Here is a 19,140-nt window from a genome sequence, read left to right on the forward strand (position 1 = left end):
GTCCCCTCCCTCGTAATATACGCGCAGATAATGGAGTTTGATTGGGCCGCTTTTGTTCAAGACCGATCAAAACAATAGATCCCTTCTGGGAGAGGGAAGAATTTAATCTAGTTTTAATGAATAAATCAAATGATGATTTGACGTCACACAGAAGTGATGAGTGGGTCCCCTCTCTCGTGATATGTGCCTGAAAAATAGATTTTGATTGGACCGCTTCTGTTGAAGACAATCAGAACAATATATCCTTACTAGGGGAGGACAGAGTTTAATGCATAAATTAATGTGCACATTTATGACACCGATGAAGAAAAAGATACCCGACCGAAACCTAGACACGTCATGCCCTGTGGGCATTCCGTGTAATTATTTTAGTATTTTGTTCACTTTTGGCTTTGAAGTTTCTCCTTGAATTACTTTGTTATCACTTCTTTAATGAGACCATGTTATACAGAGTATTGTTCAGTTTTAATATACAAACACAAATGTCCAGACCTTATTGCCCAGCTCTCACAGGTTGAACACTGAGATCTGACCAGTGTGCATTCTGGGTAGGGCAAAGCTAATGAGGTGACTGCAAGACACACCCTGTGTAAGAACATCTGGACAACAAACAGTAAGGCAGGACTTGGTGGGGAATAAAATTAAAGTGAAATCTTTAATGGTCCTAGGTGTGTAGAGCATAGTCTGAACATGGATATAATGTAGGATTATATGACTAGAAAGTAGCAAATTTATACAGCAACATTGTTGAAACTGGCATGGGAAATAACGAGGAGAAAAGAAATAGAACACAACCTTGAAACAGATGCAGTGGAGCCCTTAGGTATAGCTTTGCAGGAGCCCACAAAAAATATGCTCCTGTGTGTACCAGTTGTTGTAACCTGTTTGTGTTACTCAGTAACTGCCTGTGGCTCCAGAGGACTGGTGAATTAATTAGCGGCTCAATAGCTTTGGGCAGAGCGCTGGTAGGCAAATCACTACCAGAGAACCTGCTTTAATACCCAGTTGAAAATTTTATACGCTTTTCTGGAAACACAGATAAACAAATCTAGTCAGAAAAGAAAAATCAGAAATAAATTTCGCTTTCCATCTAGACTGAAAAGTTCTCCTACTATGTTACTGTTTATGCATTGACCGCTCAGACCTGGCAACTCTCCCAGTTTTCCCGGGACTCTCCGAGTTTTTCATGAAATCTCCCTGTCTTCTGGTTAGAGCACCAAATCTCCCAGGAAATACATACCGTTTCCTTCTTCAAACATCTTCATTAATTTCGTTATTTTCGAGATGTCAAAAAGGAAAACAAAAGAAGAAGTATATCTATTTTTCTTATTTGAGCTGTGCCCGATCGGACAACGTAAAACAGAGCAATCAAATTTATATATATTGAACGACCTTGATTCCACGTCCCTCTGAGCCCTTCTCTGTCTGCCCCCCCCCCCCTCCCACTCCCCTGCTGCTCCTCAAGATTTCTAGACGTCTCCAGATTTTTGTACTCCGGGGGTTGGCAGGTATGGCTCACTTGAATATTTGAAGGCTGTTTTAATATCAATAATTGTCCATTTGTGTATGTGCGATTGCATTGACCTTGAAGGAAGTATCACAAAATTATAGTTCCGGGAAACACTTTGTTGTTGTTTTTTTTTTTTTGGCATGTTTATGAGTGTAGGTGATCTGATAACATCACAGAAAAGTCTTGGATGATGACGTCAAAATATTGGTATCGATATCGAAAAAATGCCAAATATCGGTAAATATCGTACTCGTATCGGATCGATTTGAAAAAAACTGGTATCGAACTCTCATTCGTGTTCCCATTCTTTTTGAGGCGTAGACTGCGATGAGGAAGGCCGCTATGGCTGGCGGCAAGTTCCGGGATGCGTGCTACGACTGATTTGCTGCATTGTTGTACCTTCTTTTTCTCTAGTAGCTTCACAAGGTATGTATAAAATATTTCCATTTCTAAGGAAGATTCTAGCAACTCTCCAAAGAATTGAATGCAACAAAAATTCGGTTGGTTGGATCGAAACAAAACCACCCCACATCTGATGATCAATCTTTTTGAGAGAGAAGGGATGAACTGACTTTAACTAACTGGCTTTGCCCGGGTATACCAAAGGTTGAACAATAGAGTACACGGAAACAATAGATCACAAACAAACAAAATACCTTAATCCTTTGTGTAGCAAAGTGACAGAGCACGGAAGCTTTTATGTGCGTCGGCCAATTCCCCATCCCCCAGGGCATTCAAATGAACTTTTGAAGATTGGCTTGTTCAAATTCCTGCCTACTGCTGGGGTCAAAAAGCTGCTCGAAGCCCTTACTTTTAAGTGCTCGAGGGCCTTTCCTCAAAGACATGTTTTCAGCATCGACCAATTAATCACTCAATCAATCAATCAATCAATCAATCACTGTTCATGCTTTACAGACAGGGGACATATAAAAAAAATCTTTGAAGTTGTTTTGAATGAGCCATTTGTATGCAAAGGTGAAATCCTGCTCTTGAAAAACTTCTCAAGTCTGTGAAACTAGGAAAAATTCCACTAGTCCAAGTGAAAAAATTAAGTTCAAATTCCCCACTCCCCAGGCACGGTACACGGTCAAATGTCTGGGATTATGCCCAGGGTGGCAGGTGGCATGGGGAGGGGTGGGGGGGGGGGGAAGGTAGAGGCGTTGAAGGGTCAAAGTGATCGGTACCTCACCTATCTTCCTCAACATGCATTAATTAAGTGCACACAGTTAAATGCTATAATTACAGGGTTACAGGTAAAATTTTGGAGACTGATATCCTACTATAGATCAAAACTCTCTGATTTCTATACCCTATACCTGTCCTAAGCCAGCTTAGGACATCAGTTAGGCCACCAGTTAACTGAGCTTGAATTTCACTGATAGACTTGCTTGCAAAATAGATGTGTATTGTCAGCATAAAGCTCAACACTACAACCTTGAACAGCCAAGGGTAGATCATTTATGTAGATAATAAAGAGTAAAGGACCGATTACGCTACCCTGAGGGACCCCAAAAGGTATAGGCTGGGGTTCAGACAAGAGCCCATTAACGCAAGCACTTTGAGTGCATGTAGTTAAATAGGACCTAAACCATTGGACAGCAGAGCGATTCATTCCTAGTAAAGCTAACTTATCTAGCATGATGCTATGATCTAAGGTGTCAAAGGCCTTACTTAGGTCTAAAAACATAAGGCCAGTTAATAGTTCTTTGTCAATGTTTTCAAGCAGAGTGTTTGTCATGTGCGTGAGGCATGTGGATGTTGAATGAAATGGGCGGAAGCCAGATTGGAGAGGAGAAAGAAGCTTATGCTCCTGTAAATAAGTGTAGACCATACGGTGGACAGCCCGTTCAAGTATCTTGGAGAAGACGGGAAGTACTGAGATTGGACGATTTCGATCCAGCTTTATGAATCGGCATTACAAGCATGTTTCCAATCAGCTGGTAGCGTTCCTTCATTGATTGTTCTGTTCATAAGTAGGGTTAGGGGTTTCGCCAGGGCTTCAGCCCCATCCTTTAGAAGTCGCACAGGAATATCAGGTAGACCAGATGATTTCTTGGAGTTCAGTGATTCCAGTTGTTTGTAAACAAAATCCACTGTTACTTGTGACAAACTAAATTGTGCACCTGTTAGTAGTTGAGGAGAGCAGGTGGTTGGGACCACTGGCGCTGGTTCAAATATCTTGGGGTCCTGCTAGACAACACTCTATCTTGCAAGGACCACATAGAATATATTGGTATATTGGTAACAAGATCTCGTCAAGATGAGATGTTCTGCGTCAAGTGCGTAAAGTTCTCCCCAAGCCAACTTGCCTAATGCTCTACAATACTATAGTTTTGCCATTATTTGATTACTGTTCACCTGTCTGGGACAGTTATGGAGCTGGGAGCAAAGATTACCTAGATAAGCTAAATAGACGTGCTGCATGCATTATTGAAGGTTGATCAGTCGGGGCTGAGGAGTTAAAATCAACACTTGTTTGGCTCAACCTACAAGCGCGCAGAAATTATCTCAAATGCCTTTTAGTCCATAAATGTCTTCACGGAATAGGGCCTTCGTACTTACCTTCATAGTTTAGGCATGCGCACCTTTACCATGGCTATAACACCAGAAGCCGTGATTTGTTGCGCCCTCCCTTCGCAAAAACTGCTAAGTATCAGGGGAACTTAGAATAAACAGCGCTCAAACTTACAACACCATCCCGAGAACCATTAGACAGGTAGAGGCATTCTGTGAATTTAAAACCAAACTTAAGTGCCATCTTAAGCAGTAACACCTGCGGTACATGCTGCATTTATAACTTAATTATTTGTCTATGTTTCAATGTTTTGTCTTGTGCTGTGTCAGAGCTCCATTTAAACTAGCTAGAGCTGCTAAATTGGATGCCCCTGGATAAATATTGAATTAAATAAAAAATAAATCCCAGACTGCTTGAAGAACAGGCCTTTTTCACAGTGGGACATACTTATATAACATATATATGGTTCGAGTAGCTGCCTGTATCCCCCACCACCCAGGGGAAGCCCAAAGGAGGTGCGAAAGGAAGTGGAATTCCAGGGTGGTGTGAGTGGGGAAATAGAAAAATCTATTTTTGCAATGAAACATTTTAGTAAAAAGAGGTGAGGAAGTGGAAAGTTCAGACCCCATGCACTTCCCCCACCCACACCATATGGCTCATTTGTAGCTTTTAAAACTGATGTTTTCTATCTCTTTCAGGGTAAAGTATCTTTAACGAAACATGAAAATGTTTTACACATCACTTGAACCAATCTTGTTCCATGATGATGACAGGAACAATCAAAATTCAGATTTTGAACTATCACATTCGCTGGAATCTATAATTAACCAGTTGGAAGACAATGAGCCATCTTGTGTTGTTATTTACGGTGAACCTGGCTGTGGAAGGACAACACTTCTGCACAAGATTTGTAATAAACTCCTTGAAAGCAGGCTAACAAACAGTGAAATATTTGGTTTGAGAGTGAGAGCGGGATGCTCTGTGCAGTCTCTGTGGAATTTTCTGAGTGAGATTTCAAAGGAAAGGCAAGACAAAGATACTGCTTCATTACTTTTGCAATCAAGTGCCAAATTAAGCAAGAAATACAGGGCAGTGCAAGCCTTCATTTCATCTAATTTCAAACTAATCTGTGTTGATGATGCTTATTCGGATGATGGAATGGTTTGGTCACACCTTTCACAGGTATTGCATGAAATAAAAGCCCATGTAATTGTCGTCTGTGCAAGAAATGAAGTTCCTCTCCTTCAAGCCACACTGACCGAGCCAACAGTTTTATCTGTGGAATTGAAAGGAATCTGCATGGATTCCTTTAACAAATGCCTTGATCACAAACTTCCTGAGTGGAAATTAAGTGATGAAGAAGAATTGCGGATTTTCAAAACATTGAATGGTAACCCAACATCTCTGAAGATCATTGTCAATGCTGTAGATGAATTTAAACTTCCACCAGAAATTCTTGACTGTAGTTGCCTGTTGTGCTCCGAACATCTTAATGAACAAGACTGTTGCAGTGTTCGTAAGGTGATTCAGCTTTTGCTGGAGCACTTGACAGCCTTTGAGAAGGAAGTATTCAGTCAACTCTGTCAGTTACAAGAAGCCCTGCCCATGACGACTGTGACGGAGGAGATAGAGAGGCTTGTGAGGCTTGGCTTGGTGAATAAAGAAGTCTTTGACACTGGAACAGATGAGGTCATCTATTCAATTTCAGTAGCTTCTTGCATTCAGTTGAGCTCACTGCAACTCTCCTGTGCCTCTGATATTAATGGCGACTGCTCAGAAGGTATGGCACATTTCAGTGTCTTTGATGCGTGGTATGCTCTTCTCTCTGAAAAACTTCATCAACTCATAAGTGATGCTCAGGGAAATGCTTGGCCATTTGTCCCGGAAAAGTGGTAAGAAGACTTATTGATCCATTTTACCTTCAGTTGCTTCTTGACTCTCTAACTTGAGTATGGTAGTAGTTTTAGGATCTTATTAGGCTCCTGTGTACATTTTTCCTCTGTTTTCTACCATGTATATTCTCAATTTTTACCTGGGAGGATCAGTGTTTATGTATTTCAAATTGGCTTGGGTAATGGGGGGGAAGGGGTGGGTGGGTGGGTGAGGAGGCAGTTTGTCAGATATGATAACCTCTTGCATTCAGGCCCTAAGTGGGGACCCCAAAGTGAAGTGTATGCGAGATAGCAGGAGTCTACAAGAAATTCATACCTGCCAAGTCTTCCACTTTTGGCTGGGAGCTCTAAATTTGACTGAATCTCCTGCCACACTCATTTAATCAACCACCTTTTGCAAAGCTGCCAGTCTGCAAGTCAGAGCCAACTCAAAGTACTGTAATCACCCAGAGCCTATAACAAGCATTACACTACTACTTATAGCAAGTGATTTCCGTCATTGGTAAGCATATTTCAGTTCATATATGTAAGTGTAAATTAGCACTGCACATTATTTAATTTCTTTTAAATGTTGTTGTTAATGCAACATACTGTCTTCATCATTCTCATCCAAACTCTTGTCAGAAAATCTAGTCTAAAACAACTTTGAACAAACATTCCTGTCGCCATCTCCTCCCATCCTCATCCCTTTGTCATCCCCCTTCCCCATCCCCCTGGGCAGCTCTCTACATAAATCTCCAGCCACAAAGTCCCAAAGACTTGGGAGCTAGGTAAATGTCTCTATTTCATAAGGTTTGTCCAATTATAAGTATTGTCACTGTTTATTATTCACAGCAAACTAATGATTACTACAAAATTGTGAATAATACAAACAATAATATTATGCAACTGAGACCATTCCTGATTTTGCTGACATGAGCAAAAACTGGTTACATACAATTGCTGGAGAGATCATGGCCTTCCTTGGTTTTGTTTTTTTCATGGGAATTGTAAAGCTACCCAAAATTTCCATGTTCTTCTGCATCAACCCAAGAATTTACCAGGTTGCAGTGGTGTTCTCCAGAAACCAGTTCTTTCAACTTCTGAAGTATTTGCATGTGTCTGTTCTAACTGAACTACCAGCCAGAGATTGTCCTGACTGCAAACTTTTTAGAATAACGCCTGTAATTGACACTCTGAGACGAACATTTCAACAAATATACAACCTGCACTGTGAACAGTCTATATTGATGGTGAAAGATAAGGGTAAGGATAACTTTTTACAAAATAATATGCCAATGAACCTTACAAAAGAGGGATTGAAATACAGTGTCAATGGGATCCAGGCAATGGCTACCTCAGCCAATTTGAAATTTACACAGAGAAAGACAATGCGCATGAAAATCAAACTTTAACTGTGGAAGGTCAGATGCAAACACTGCAGGGTTTAGGTGGGCATGTTGTTACAAAGCTGACTCATTCTCATGGATAACTCTTTCACAGGGATTGAAAAAAAATATTGTTGTGGGATGGTGCATGAAAATCACAGGGGATTTCCTCCTTTCCTTCATTGAATTAAGGAGTAAAACTTGAAACCAGTGGGGGACTCCAAATTCGCTGGGCATGGAAATTTGCTTTTTAATGGAGAGATAAAAGCAAAAGGTAAAAATGTTGCCTTCCTTATTTACTCATTACAGTCCAAACCAATTTTGTAACCTGGTCAAATGAAAACAAAAACATGGCGGGCATAGTAGGGACTTTGAAACAACAGCAATAAACAAAACCAGAGGGTATGATAAATTAATGGGCAGTGTGAATTGTCATGATCAACGGGGGGTCAACTGAGGTCGCACAGCTTGCAAAGTGTTAACAAGTTAACTTATTTATTTTATTCTTTTTTATATAGGCAGTACATTTCGAATGTTGGAGCTGAAGAGAGGTACAACATAAAAGAGCTGATTACATCTAAGAACTCTGTTGTACCATATTTGACTGAACAAGATATCTTAGAGGTGTGTATTTGCATTGTCCAAAGTAGCTAGAAGCAAAGTGATAATTACGTTTCTATTGATCATATATTTATACTTTTTTTTTTTTTTTTTTTTTTCAACCATCATTTGACAGCCAAAATGAATACAATGCAGTGCAAATAGTATTTTCCAATAACTGTCAAAATTCCCACACAGTGATTGGCTCATAGCTATAGTCCATAAAGAGCACAGACTATAACTTTTTTTTTTGCTTTGGTTTTACATCACTACACTCTGCGATTGGTTGATAAAACTCTCGCCTATTTCTCAACCAATAAGATGTAAAACTAAGACCAATTGTGCCTCGCTCGCACCTATTTTTCCCACGCTTGGCGCCGGTGACATGTAATTGCTTTGAATTCTGATTGGTTCATTGCGTTGTTTGCGTATGTTGTGATTGGCCAAAGTAATTACTTTCATTGGTTTTGGTTTTATGACACTCAGTTGAAACCCGCTCTAATGCAGGTGAGCTTTATTGGGATAAAGACTGTACAGAGACTGTCTGAAGAAAAGGTGTTTGCTGCATTGATTGGCTGATTGATTGATTGATTGATTGATTGATTTGATTGATTGATTGATTGATTGATTGATTGATTGATTGATTGATTGATTGATTGATTTTGTTAAAGGAGTGTTTGTTTCAAGCCGTTAAGGAAAAGATGTATGGAACTGTGGCAGCACTAGTGTTTGTTACGGACAGGTTCACTTATTGGCAAGGAAGTTCCCACACAACTCTACAGCTTGTTGAATACTTAAAGACGCATAGTCCTGGCACACCTATTGCACCTCAGTTGCTCATAAGAAAAGTCAGAGTCATGAAAAATGCTGGAGACCTACACGGTAAATAACATTATGACCTCTGTACCTGATTGTGTTGTGGTTCAATTTTTATTTTCGTTTAATTTTTAAAAATTAAAAACCAGTGGATTTTTTGAAACTGACTAATTTTTTCTCAAACCAGTTTCATTGTTATTTTTGAGAGTGGTTTACTTTTATTGTAACTTTTGTTACATTAGGTCTGTTCTTTGAGAGCATCTGGCAGGTTAAGCTATAGCCAAGCAAATGTTTTGTACTAAATAAATTCAATTTTGTTATTGAATTCATAGTTGTTAAGTTAGTATTTAGGCCAGTAAGCTCTAATCTTGGTATTTAGCCCTGAGCATTTTGGCCTAAGCACTGAATGATGACTTGAACACTGAGCTTAGTTTCAGGGCCAGAGTACTGATTTTAAACGGTTAGCTTTCAGTTAAATTTAGGAAAGTCCATCAGTGCTGATTGATTGGCTCATAAAAATACAAGAACTCACATGTGATTTTCAAGTGAAATTGTAGCCAGTGAAAACAAGAGAATGGCATAAACGGTTTTGGTCTGTTAAAGTTTTCCACCTGAAATGGGTCTAGAAAAAAAAAATTGACTTGTCGTTTTCTGAGTTCTTGCCACTTTGTAAGCATGTGTTTTGCCAATGTATGAAGGCAATGTTGTACCGAACCTTGTTAAAATTTTGAGGGCCTGTATATAGTATATATGTTGGTGGCCATTTATTACTGGTTTCTTACATCAGGTGTTTATCATTTTTCATGTGTGTCAGGTGCTGTGGATGCTCTTGATGAACTTCTTGGGAAAAAGAACCAAGTTGGTGAATGGGTTTACAAAGAAGAGCATGACCATCAACTGGTTAGCGCAGTTTGCATTCAAATCAAAGGCGATATTCAATTCAACCTTGGACAGTGGTTACAAGGGGCAAAGCTTTTGCTTGAATCTCTGATTTTATTCAGGTATGGCCAGAGATGATGACACATGGTGATAACTGTTGTGTAGTATGTTTAAAAAAAACAAGCACATGTGTTTTATTGGGTTTAAAGCCATGAGGCTTTAGACCCGATAAAACGCGTGCTGCAAGATTTTTAAAGGCTTCAATAACATTCCTTGAAAAGCATGTGTCAATAGAGTTCATGACCATTATGCTTTTGTGAACGTTGGAAATTAGCATGCGAGAAAAACAATGCATACTAATGAGGAGTGTTTTATCAGCTGATAAGACACCGCATACTAATAAGGAGGAGGTTTATCGACATGAAGTCACTGCATGTGATGTATTATCGACCATTAATTTTGATAGGTCAATGGGCTTATAAATTGTTAATGAGTTTTTGAAGGCTTAATAAATTAAGTTGATGCGAAATTTTGCCAATTAGTTTTATTTTTATTTATTACTTATCCCAGGTTCATCTAAGACAACTTATCTTCATTTTGAATCAAATTGAATGTAAGCCTATACTGTGATTCACCATGTGGTACAATGGTTTGTTAAATTTAATAACTATGTAATAAAGAGGTTTATTTGACCTGAATAACTGATCAGTATGTCTATAAAAGAAATACTGGTATAAATTGAAGGGGTGCCTGGAAAAAAGCCCTAACTCACTTCTGATAAATCGTTAGATTCTCCTTCCAAATTGCCTTGTATTCGCTTGTGAAACAAGAGGAGAATTTGACCGTACATCAAAAGTCACTTAAGGCCTTATTCCGTGCACCCCTTCAATTGGTGATCACAGATAAAACATTATGACTAAAAAGTATGTAAATTAAGGGGGCAATTCACCTAAACGCCATTTTTCTGCCAATTGACATGGCTTTAATCGCAATTTCTCATTCACGTTTCAAGCAATCCAAAAACGCTATCATTATCCTGCGAATCTGTGTTGTGGGGTATTTTGTGAATTTTTGGGTGATTTTTGGATATATTTGGGAGGAGTAGTTTTTTTTAGAAGGATTGGTTAAATTAAGAGAAATAAGAAATATTGAAGATTTAGTGAAGTTTTAAAATTAGAGTTTGTATTTAATAATTACTAGACAGATACCAAGTTAGTCCACTAACAACCCGGGGTGCTCTTGTGTGGGTATCGACTGTCTGTTGGTGTTCAAAAAATCATTTTCTTTCTTCTATCCCTTCTTAAAACCTCTTTAAATTTCATTCAAATTTAGGTAAATTGCCCCCTTAAGAAATTCATAACAAGGTAAAAAAAAACCAAGATTAGAAATAAAACTAAGAAGTTTAGTCGATTTTATAAAGTTATTTATTTACCTACTTTTAATTAATAACTTGGTTGTAAATGTACTATTGTTTGTTTTGGTCAGTTGTTTATGTTCAATGACTGACATGCCACGGTAAGCTCTAATTTTTATTATTTTGCTTCTTTTCAAACCAGCACCCTTCCCATTCCTGATACGAAGGGTATCTCCTCTAGCCTGGCTATTCTAGCCAATTGCCTTGAACAAATGAGTGTTGCTGAGTATGTTTCTCTGGCTCAGACGTATGGCCTCTCTGCCTCTCATCCTCTTCTGCAAGCCTACTACTGCTCATATGAGGCTGCCATGAGATCCAAGTACACGCCATTGTTTTATGCTAGACACAAGGTGAGTTTAGTGTTTTTTTTATTCTAACTTATTAAATTGTTAAAATTGCTCATTAAACCTATTGTTTTACGGCGTTGTCGTTGACGTTGCCGTCGTTGTTGCTTAAGCTCCCTATTGGCCCAGGAGGGCAGGCCACACAACTTTTATAGATTCTTGGCAACATAAGTTGAAAACATTCAATATTTTATGCATTCTTACATTTTAATGTTACAGCTGTTAATCATCAGTGAATGCACCTGCACTGCTCCATTTGTAAATGCGACCTGGGTGTAGGCTGCTCCAAACACAGGTGACCCATGTTGATGCTGTGACCCTGGGTTGCCTGCTCTACAAACATCTCCAGACAGTGTGTTTAAATAAAAAAGTAGTGTAGGCTATGGTGCAGTCCTATAACTTAGGATATGTTTTACTCTATATAGTGTCGTGCAGCTGAATTCATGTTGCATTACGCACAGCTGATTCCTGATGAAACTCAAAGACAGGAACATTTAAGAACTGCCGTTGAAGATTTCAAGGACAGCATTCAAGCTCACAAGGAGTTGCAGTCCCTCACAAGCCGAGAGGAGTTCTATGTGTTTGCTTGTGCAGTGTACAAACTAGCCATTGCTTGTCAGGCAATGTCAACACAGCATAGCGTTCAACAAGCACAGCACATCGGTAATATATCAACATTGTTGTATGAGCACTACTGCTCATTTCCTGGAATGATCCTTTTAGATGAAGAGATCACCAAATTGATCACTCATTGTCTTAGCTTTTTACAATTGAACTCATTTTGCGATGAGGAGCTTTCTCACACAGAAGGGTCGTTAGAGGCCATTGTTGGCAGGAGACCAGGTGCTGCAGAGGAGCTTTCTCACACGGAAAGGTCGGTAGAGGACATTGGTGACAGGGGTCAAGGTGCTGCGGAGGAGCTTTCTCACACAGAAAGGTCGGTAGAGGACATTGGTGACCAGGGACCAGGTGCTGCGGTATCAAGTGGCACCAAAGGAGAAGTGGATGTCAAGGTACCTAACTCATCTTCTTGGCAAATGCCCAATACACACTGCCCAGGGGTTCAAGTAAATATTGATACTGCAAACAAAGAATTCACTTTTGCAAATCATGAGGCTGTTTTGAAAGTACGCCATGAGGAACATTCAGTCACAGACAAGTTGAAGGAAACATGGGAACACTTGACCGTGAAATCAGACTGCAGTGACGTTCTATCTGCAGTGATTAGTAGCATCCCTGTTTACTCAGGGAAGAATGCTAATGACAGTGACTTGACTGTTGATCGGGACAGCAACACCAGGGACCGCAGATCTCCTGTTACCATGGAAACTGTAGATCGCAGTGTTGTCACTCAGGATTTGGAGCAAGAGACTATACCTTTGCCATGTGGTAGATTCATTCCGCCCCAAACTGACACCATTGAAACTCAACTCCAAGGGAACCTGAAGCTGGATTCAAGTCAAAGAGTGCAAGGTAATTTGACATAACAATGTCCAGTGATTGTAACAGCTTGTTTTTTCGTTGATTTCAAAAATGTTTGATTGGCTGGAAAAAGAATGGAGAGAGAATGGTAAACAATAAATGAAGAAGTGGTAACCTTAATAACTTGACCTGTCTTGGAAAACAAAAATCTGTCAAGCTAATGAATGTTGGGTATCAGTAACAGTTCAAGTACAGTCATTGCGTTTACAGCAAACAGCAAACGTTAGATTTTAGTTTAGTACTTAGAGGAGAATAGTGCAAAACAATTTTGGTCTTTGATATTAATGCAAAACTACTAGAGTCACCAACACAGCTGTTCTGGAGAAGGCAGGCTCGCTCAGCATGCATCTCATGCTCTGTCAGCGTCAAGTACGGTGGCTGGGACATGTGCACCGTATGGAGGACGGTCTCATCCCAAAGGACCTCTTGTACGGTCAACTATCCTCTGGATGCCGCCCTGTAGCCTGTCCAGCTCTCCGCTATAAGGATGCCTGTAAGTGGGACCTGAAACTGACGGACACCAACCCAGACAGCTGGGAAAAGCTCACAGATGACAGAGACGGCTGGTGTCTTGCCGTACGTGATGGTGTCAGGAGTGGAGAGGAGAAGAGGAACCTCCAGCTGGAGAACAAACAGACAAAACGTAAAGAGAGACAGCAAACCGCGGACACAAACCAGCCATCCAACTTTGCGTGCAACAATTGTGGCAGAGACTGCCATGCTAGGATTGGATTGCTGAGCCACATCTGGTGCTGCTCTCAACAGAAAGACTGACCCAACAGCTACAGGGCGCACACCATTGTCTCCCGAGACTATGGAAGTACTATACTATACTATACTATACTATACCATACCATACCATACCATACCATACCATACCATACCATACCATACCATACCATACCATACCATACCATACCATACTATACTATACTAAAAACGCAGAGCGGCCGAATGTAGAGTAAACATAACTATGTGCTCATTTCTGCCAATTGCCCTTTGCCATAGATGTAATTCAAAATCTCTCTTTTATCCTCAATATTTTTTTGTGGTTTAAGGTGCCATTGTGTGGAGGTACGATTTTCCGTGCAATGAATGGCGGGGTGAGAAGACTTTGGCCTATGTTGGAGATTTGCTGGAATTGGACAAAGGAAAAGAAGGAGCTCAGAGAAATGCCTTTATGGTTGAGTTCATCAATCAAGAAGATCCTTTTGCAAAGTGAGTTCTTACAAGCCTTTTACAACGATTGGTCACTTAACCAATTAGTGTAAAACTTGTAGATGGAGCTAAATGATTTTCAGAAATGGAAAGAGTGTTGCTTCAATGTTTCATTCAGTTTCAGTTTGTCTGTTACATTTCATTAAATTGTGAAAACCGTACATCAACATACTGCAATTGGGAACCTTGTGGTCAGCTTTATACTTCTGTCTTAAATTTTGATTTAAACTCAGTAAAATGTAGGTAAAAGTGATGTAAAATAAGCCTGTAAAACATCATAGAAATGCGTTTTTTAAGAAATGCTGGGCCTCCTATATATAAGCGTTGGAGTCAAATGTACACTTGGTCCAAAAGTCAATGTCGAGATTTGAATGAATGTTCCCAGTGTTTAAAGTCTTAAAAATGTGGTATACATGTGAAAACTTTAAAAACTGCAAAAGCCGTGAACGAAGATCCTACTTGCTTGTACGTTGGATCTCGCAGGAGATCTAATCAGCCAAACTTGAAAAATAGACGATGAGAAGTCCAAAGACTACTGCAAAGCTGACACAACGTAATATATTTTAAAACAATATTTCGGCTGGCCAAACCAGCCTTTTTCAGGTTTAGATGTTACCAAATTATATAAATGAAATTACAATATTATATTATGGTATACGTGTGCCTGAAACGTGTTTGTAACTGCCAACTATAATCATTATGGTGTTTTCCTCTGCATGAGTTCGTAGGTCTGTAAATCAATCATTCTATCATTTTCAGATATGTGGCAAAGTGTTACAAGAAGGCTAACCTGTTGCTAAAAGAGCAACAGTATCAACAAGATGTTGTATGCCAGATGACAGCTCGTTACTATGCAACACTTTTCAACCAACAGCTGTACCATGCAGGTATAAAATTTACAGACTGCCTTCTGCATATCACTGCCTGCTACGTTATGCAAAGTAAACAGTGTTAATTGAAAAATAACAAAGTAAAGGAAAGGAACAGAAAGAAGCAAACGAGGGGTCAACCCCTGGTTACAGCTGAGAAGGGCCCAGCTCTTCAAAGCTCAATTCATGTGCACTTGTCCAGTTTAATTGCTTATCAATGAAGATTTTTCCAATAAAAGTTTGCACTTCAGTTTTGACTTAGATTCTTCTTTACCTCAAGCTTAAATTTAGGTTTTAAAATCATTTGCATTCACATGGACAAGATGGAAACCTCAGTCAACTTTAATCTTAGATTTGCTCTCAAACAACCATGCCAGCCTTCAGTGTCTAGAGCACCAACCAGGGCATTGTCCCCAGGGGAGCTTGTCATGCGATGCATTTTCACTGCATGCAATGCAACAAATCCAGTGTGTTAGCTTCTAGTTGTACATTTAACTTCAATCTCTGATTTATTTGCGTCTGAATAACAAAAACTGTTGTGATCTGTTTCGTTATAGATCTAAATGTGGGCCACATTGAGTTCCTTCCCGTAGTTTTACTTCGGCTGGTTAATGAGAATGGTTCTTTAGCTGGTTTGTACAACGTTGAACGCTACATGTCCGGAGAGTTTGTGAAGCTTACCAACAACTTAAACTTTGTCAGAAAAAAGGGCACGGTGTCCGACCTTGTGCTTGCATTCAGCCATTTCACATACCAAGCCTCCAATAAGCAGTTAATAATTGTTGATATTCAAGGCTGGACCCCTGCTTCCAACCAGACTGGCTGTACGTTTCTCACTGATCCTCAGATCCATTCTGTTGTTTACAAGTGCTTTGGGACAGGAAATTTGCGTCAGGATGGTATCAACAGCTTTTGGAAAGAGATGCATCCACGATGTAATGACTTTTGCACAAAGTTACAGCTGGTTAGGCCAAATGTCATAAAATCCCCATGAAATTGGGTTTCAATGTGATTAATGGAAGCGGACCGTGGTACTGTTTGAGGTACAAATTGCGGCCACGTAATTAATTTTCACATTTTGCAGAGAATGATTTAATTCCATCCGTGTGTGGGACTTTTTTTCCTCACTACAATACACATGCAAATTCAAAATTTGCATGCCATGAAGAGCAAAGCTCACTGTTTTCAAAATTTAATTATCACGCCTTAGGTATAATTAAAAAAATTCTTAAACTAGTGATATAAAATTATATTATAGAGAGATCAGAGATCCGTTGAGTGTAAAAATGTTCTTGTTTTTATAACAAGTTCCCCCGGACCCTTCCATTTGGAGATATGGGGTGCTTACCATTTACGCAAACCACCCGGATGGAAATTTTCGGCATAAATACGAAGTGATTTAGCTTGTCTTAACAGAAGATGAATGACATGCAAAATGTATGAACATCAGCTGTAAATCCCAAAAGGAGTAATAAAAATGCATCATTTTGACCAGTAGCCCATAATTTCAGAAGTATTCCAAATGGAATGATGCATACCATTTGATTTTCCAACTGGAATTTCCGGGTTTTCCATGTAAATGGTAGGCACCCTAGATTTTGTATTAAGCTCCTGTACCCTCACTTCCTCATTTAGTGGGTAAAATTTAACATCAAAGGGTTCATTGAAAAGCAAGAAAAATAGAAAAGAAAGATTACCAAACAACAGACGCATGGTACAGATGTCAAACACTTCTCTCCTTTAGACCGACGTATGTCTGGTGTTACCGTGGCCCCAGTTGTTCAAAGCCCGATTAAGCTAATCCTGGATTAACGTTAACTTTGATTGGAGTTTAATTACTAATCAATAAAGATTCTCCCAAAAGATTTTTGTCCCTCAGTTTTGACAAAGACTTTTCTTTACCTTTAGCTTGAAATAAGCCTTTTAACCCATTTTAAACAAGCGAGACGAGAACCTCGATTAACTTTTAATCGTGGATTAGGGTTAATCTGCTTTCTAACAACTTGGCCCAGATGTACTATTAAATTGTAGAGTTAGCGTATAAAAGTCCTTTTTTGATACAACAGTGAGACACAACTCAATCAATCAATCAATGTCAAAGCGTGGGATTAGGTTGCGCTCTATGTCTGAGCCAAAGGCTCGCGTGAAAGACGCATGATAATAGGTAGGAGTAACTTAACTTACAAAAAACACGCAAAGAAACAAATTAAAGTAAAAATAAAAATGAAAATTAAATATATTAAATTATATTAAAAATATAGGTAAGAATATATAAATACTTACCCACCCACGTGAACAATACACACAAAAATAAATAAATAAAATTATATATGTACAATCCCAAGTCAATATAACTAAATTATGATACACTCCAAATTTAAAAACTTGACGCCAATAATTCCCATGATAGACAATAGTTACATTACAGCTGGCCTTTAGGTTAAAAGAGTCCAATGTCCTTAACTTCTTGCAAAAATCGCTCAAATAAGGCGATTGCTTAACATAACGGGGAAGCTGATTCCATAAATGTGACATCTTATAAGCAAAAGAATTATGATAAAAGCGATAATTGTAGGAAGGTTGGACAAGATTGCAATCAGCATTCCTTAAATTGTAATCAGACTTACCGGTGACGTTCAAATAAATTATAAATTATAGCAGGGCCCATTTTCCTTGATACATTTAAATAGTAAGATGAGAGATTGATCGTACCTTCTATATTCAAGTGATTGCATGTTAGCTGTAGACAATCTTGAATTATAATCAGAGCTATTTCCAAAGTTTAAAAGGGTCGTTAAAGCATAATAATTAGCAGATTCAATTTTAGTGTTCAAAGTTTTATTGAGCCTTTTTTCAATTTACACTTATATATTTTATACATCTTTAAATCAAGTTTCTAGATTTTGTCACAACCGTATCAGATATGCTTTTGTTTCGCTATAATTGTGTAGAAAGCATTAACACTTTGAAGGACGTGTTTTTGAGATAATTTTTATGACTATTTTTACAAGGACATCAACCACAGATTTAATATATTAAAACAATCGATAAAGATTATCTCTGATCTCTTTATTTTAGGAGTTAGTTTACTTGTTCTACTTAAGTAAGGTAAAATTTTAGATGACACTCACCAATTGTAGTTCCCAAGGGTGTGTGTCCACGGGAGGTCTAGCTGTACCGTAGCTCTAAATAAACTAGTGGCTTTAACACCATCCTCTGTTTGTGTGGTAGACTGTGGTTTTTAATATTTTATTTTATTTTTCTTAAACATCAGAATAGCTCAGTTCCGCTCACGCACAAATCAGCTTAGCACCGCTAGCGTCTATTAACTTACACTCAAACGGACGCAAAAGATAATACATGTATCAGTAATAACAAAAATAATGTTAATAATATTTTAGTATTTTTAATGCGCAAACTAAAATGTTTATATGATCAAATGCGCATAAAACGAAACGAATTAACCAACCGCTAAGTAGTCTCCCTTGCAGCTGTTTTAAGTGTCGTCGCGTGGGGAGGAGCGTTGCGTGACGCCACTAAAAACGGCTGCGAGGGAGACTAACCGTTCAGTGGATAATTTTTTTCTCTATTTTTAATCATTGTCATTAACCACCGTGAAAGCTGACAACTTCTCCGCTTGGCCAGTCCTTTTTTTTTTTGTCTTGTCCCGCCTCGACTAGCTTTGTGGCTATTGACAAGCCCTTTATATAATCTAAATCTGTAAATAAATTGTTGTTGTTGTTTTCTGGTCTAATTCATTTTTAAAAGTTCTTTAAGTAATGTAAGCAGGTGCAAAACGGTTGTTTGAAGCATTTTCAAGAATGCCGGCGTTCATACAGTTCTTATAGAGTATGAATAAAATTAACGAATGGATGCCACGTTCACTAACAGGCTAAGCTTGTGTAGCTGAGTTTTGGAGACAGGAGATACCATGGCTTGTGTTTTTGGGTATAAACTAAATATCGCACGATTTTCTCGTATTTGTATCTTTTTCATGATTTTTTTCTCGTGACCAAGTTTACAAAAGCTCACGGATTGCTTTCGCGGCGCTCATTCAATTTTTGTTCGCCTTAGAAAGATCTACTCATCAAATAATTCACTGATCATGTAATTACCTACGCAAATAAATTGATGTTTAGTTTCGCTGATTTATTCCTCTGAAATCTTGTGATATTCTTAGACATATCTTCTTTGTTTTTTGTTTTTTTGGCATTTAGTTGACATTTATCCCCGG

General features: G+C 38.8%; 1 protein-coding gene across 2 annotated transcripts; it reads left to right on the top strand.

Moving 5' to 3' along the window:
- The first annotated feature begins 1,470 nt into the window (after window positions 1–1,470).
- Window positions 1,471–18,136, top strand: LOC146482555 (uncharacterized). 2 transcript variants are annotated; one of them, XM_085106982.1, is made up of 11 exons: window positions 1,471–1,936; window positions 4,724–5,917; window positions 7,803–7,908; window positions 8,556–8,766; window positions 9,515–9,701; window positions 11,136–11,343; window positions 11,763–12,148; window positions 12,212–12,810; window positions 13,878–14,037; window positions 14,797–14,924; window positions 15,464–18,136. In XM_085106982.1, exons 2-11 carry the CDS (start codon window positions 4,746–4,748, stop codon window positions 15,898–15,900), a joined length of 3,594 nt encoding a protein of 1,197 aa, XP_084963108.1. In that variant the 5' UTR covers window positions 1,471–1,936; window positions 4,724–4,745; the 3' UTR covers window positions 15,901–18,136. The 2 variants fall into 2 exon arrangements, with proteins under 2 accessions (XP_084963108.1, XP_084963106.1); XM_085106980.1 differs by having other exon boundaries at window positions 1,473–1,936; window positions 11,763–12,810.
- Window positions 18,137–19,140: the final 1,004 nt, after the last annotated feature.

The sequence above is a fragment of the Pavona decussata genome, unplaced genomic scaffold, assembly GCF_977016875.1.
Source record: "Pavona decussata unplaced genomic scaffold, jaPavDecu1.1 SCAFFOLD_45, whole genome shotgun sequence".
Lineage (NCBI taxonomy): Eukaryota > Metazoa > Cnidaria > Anthozoa > Scleractinia > Agariciidae > Pavona > Pavona decussata.

Coding starts and splice junctions, on each gene's coding strand:
- LOC146482555 (XM_085106980.1), top strand. CDS start 4,746: ATGAAAATGTTTTACACATCACTTGAACCAATCTTGTTCCATGATGAT. Junction 7,909..8,555: donor CTGAACAAGATATCTTAGAG/GTGTGTATTTGC, acceptor ATTTTGTTAAAG/GAGTGTTTGTTTCAAGCCGT. Junction 11,344..11,762: donor TGTTTTATGCTAGACACAAG/GTGAGTTTAGTG, acceptor TACTCTATATAG/TGTCGTGCAGCTGAATTCAT.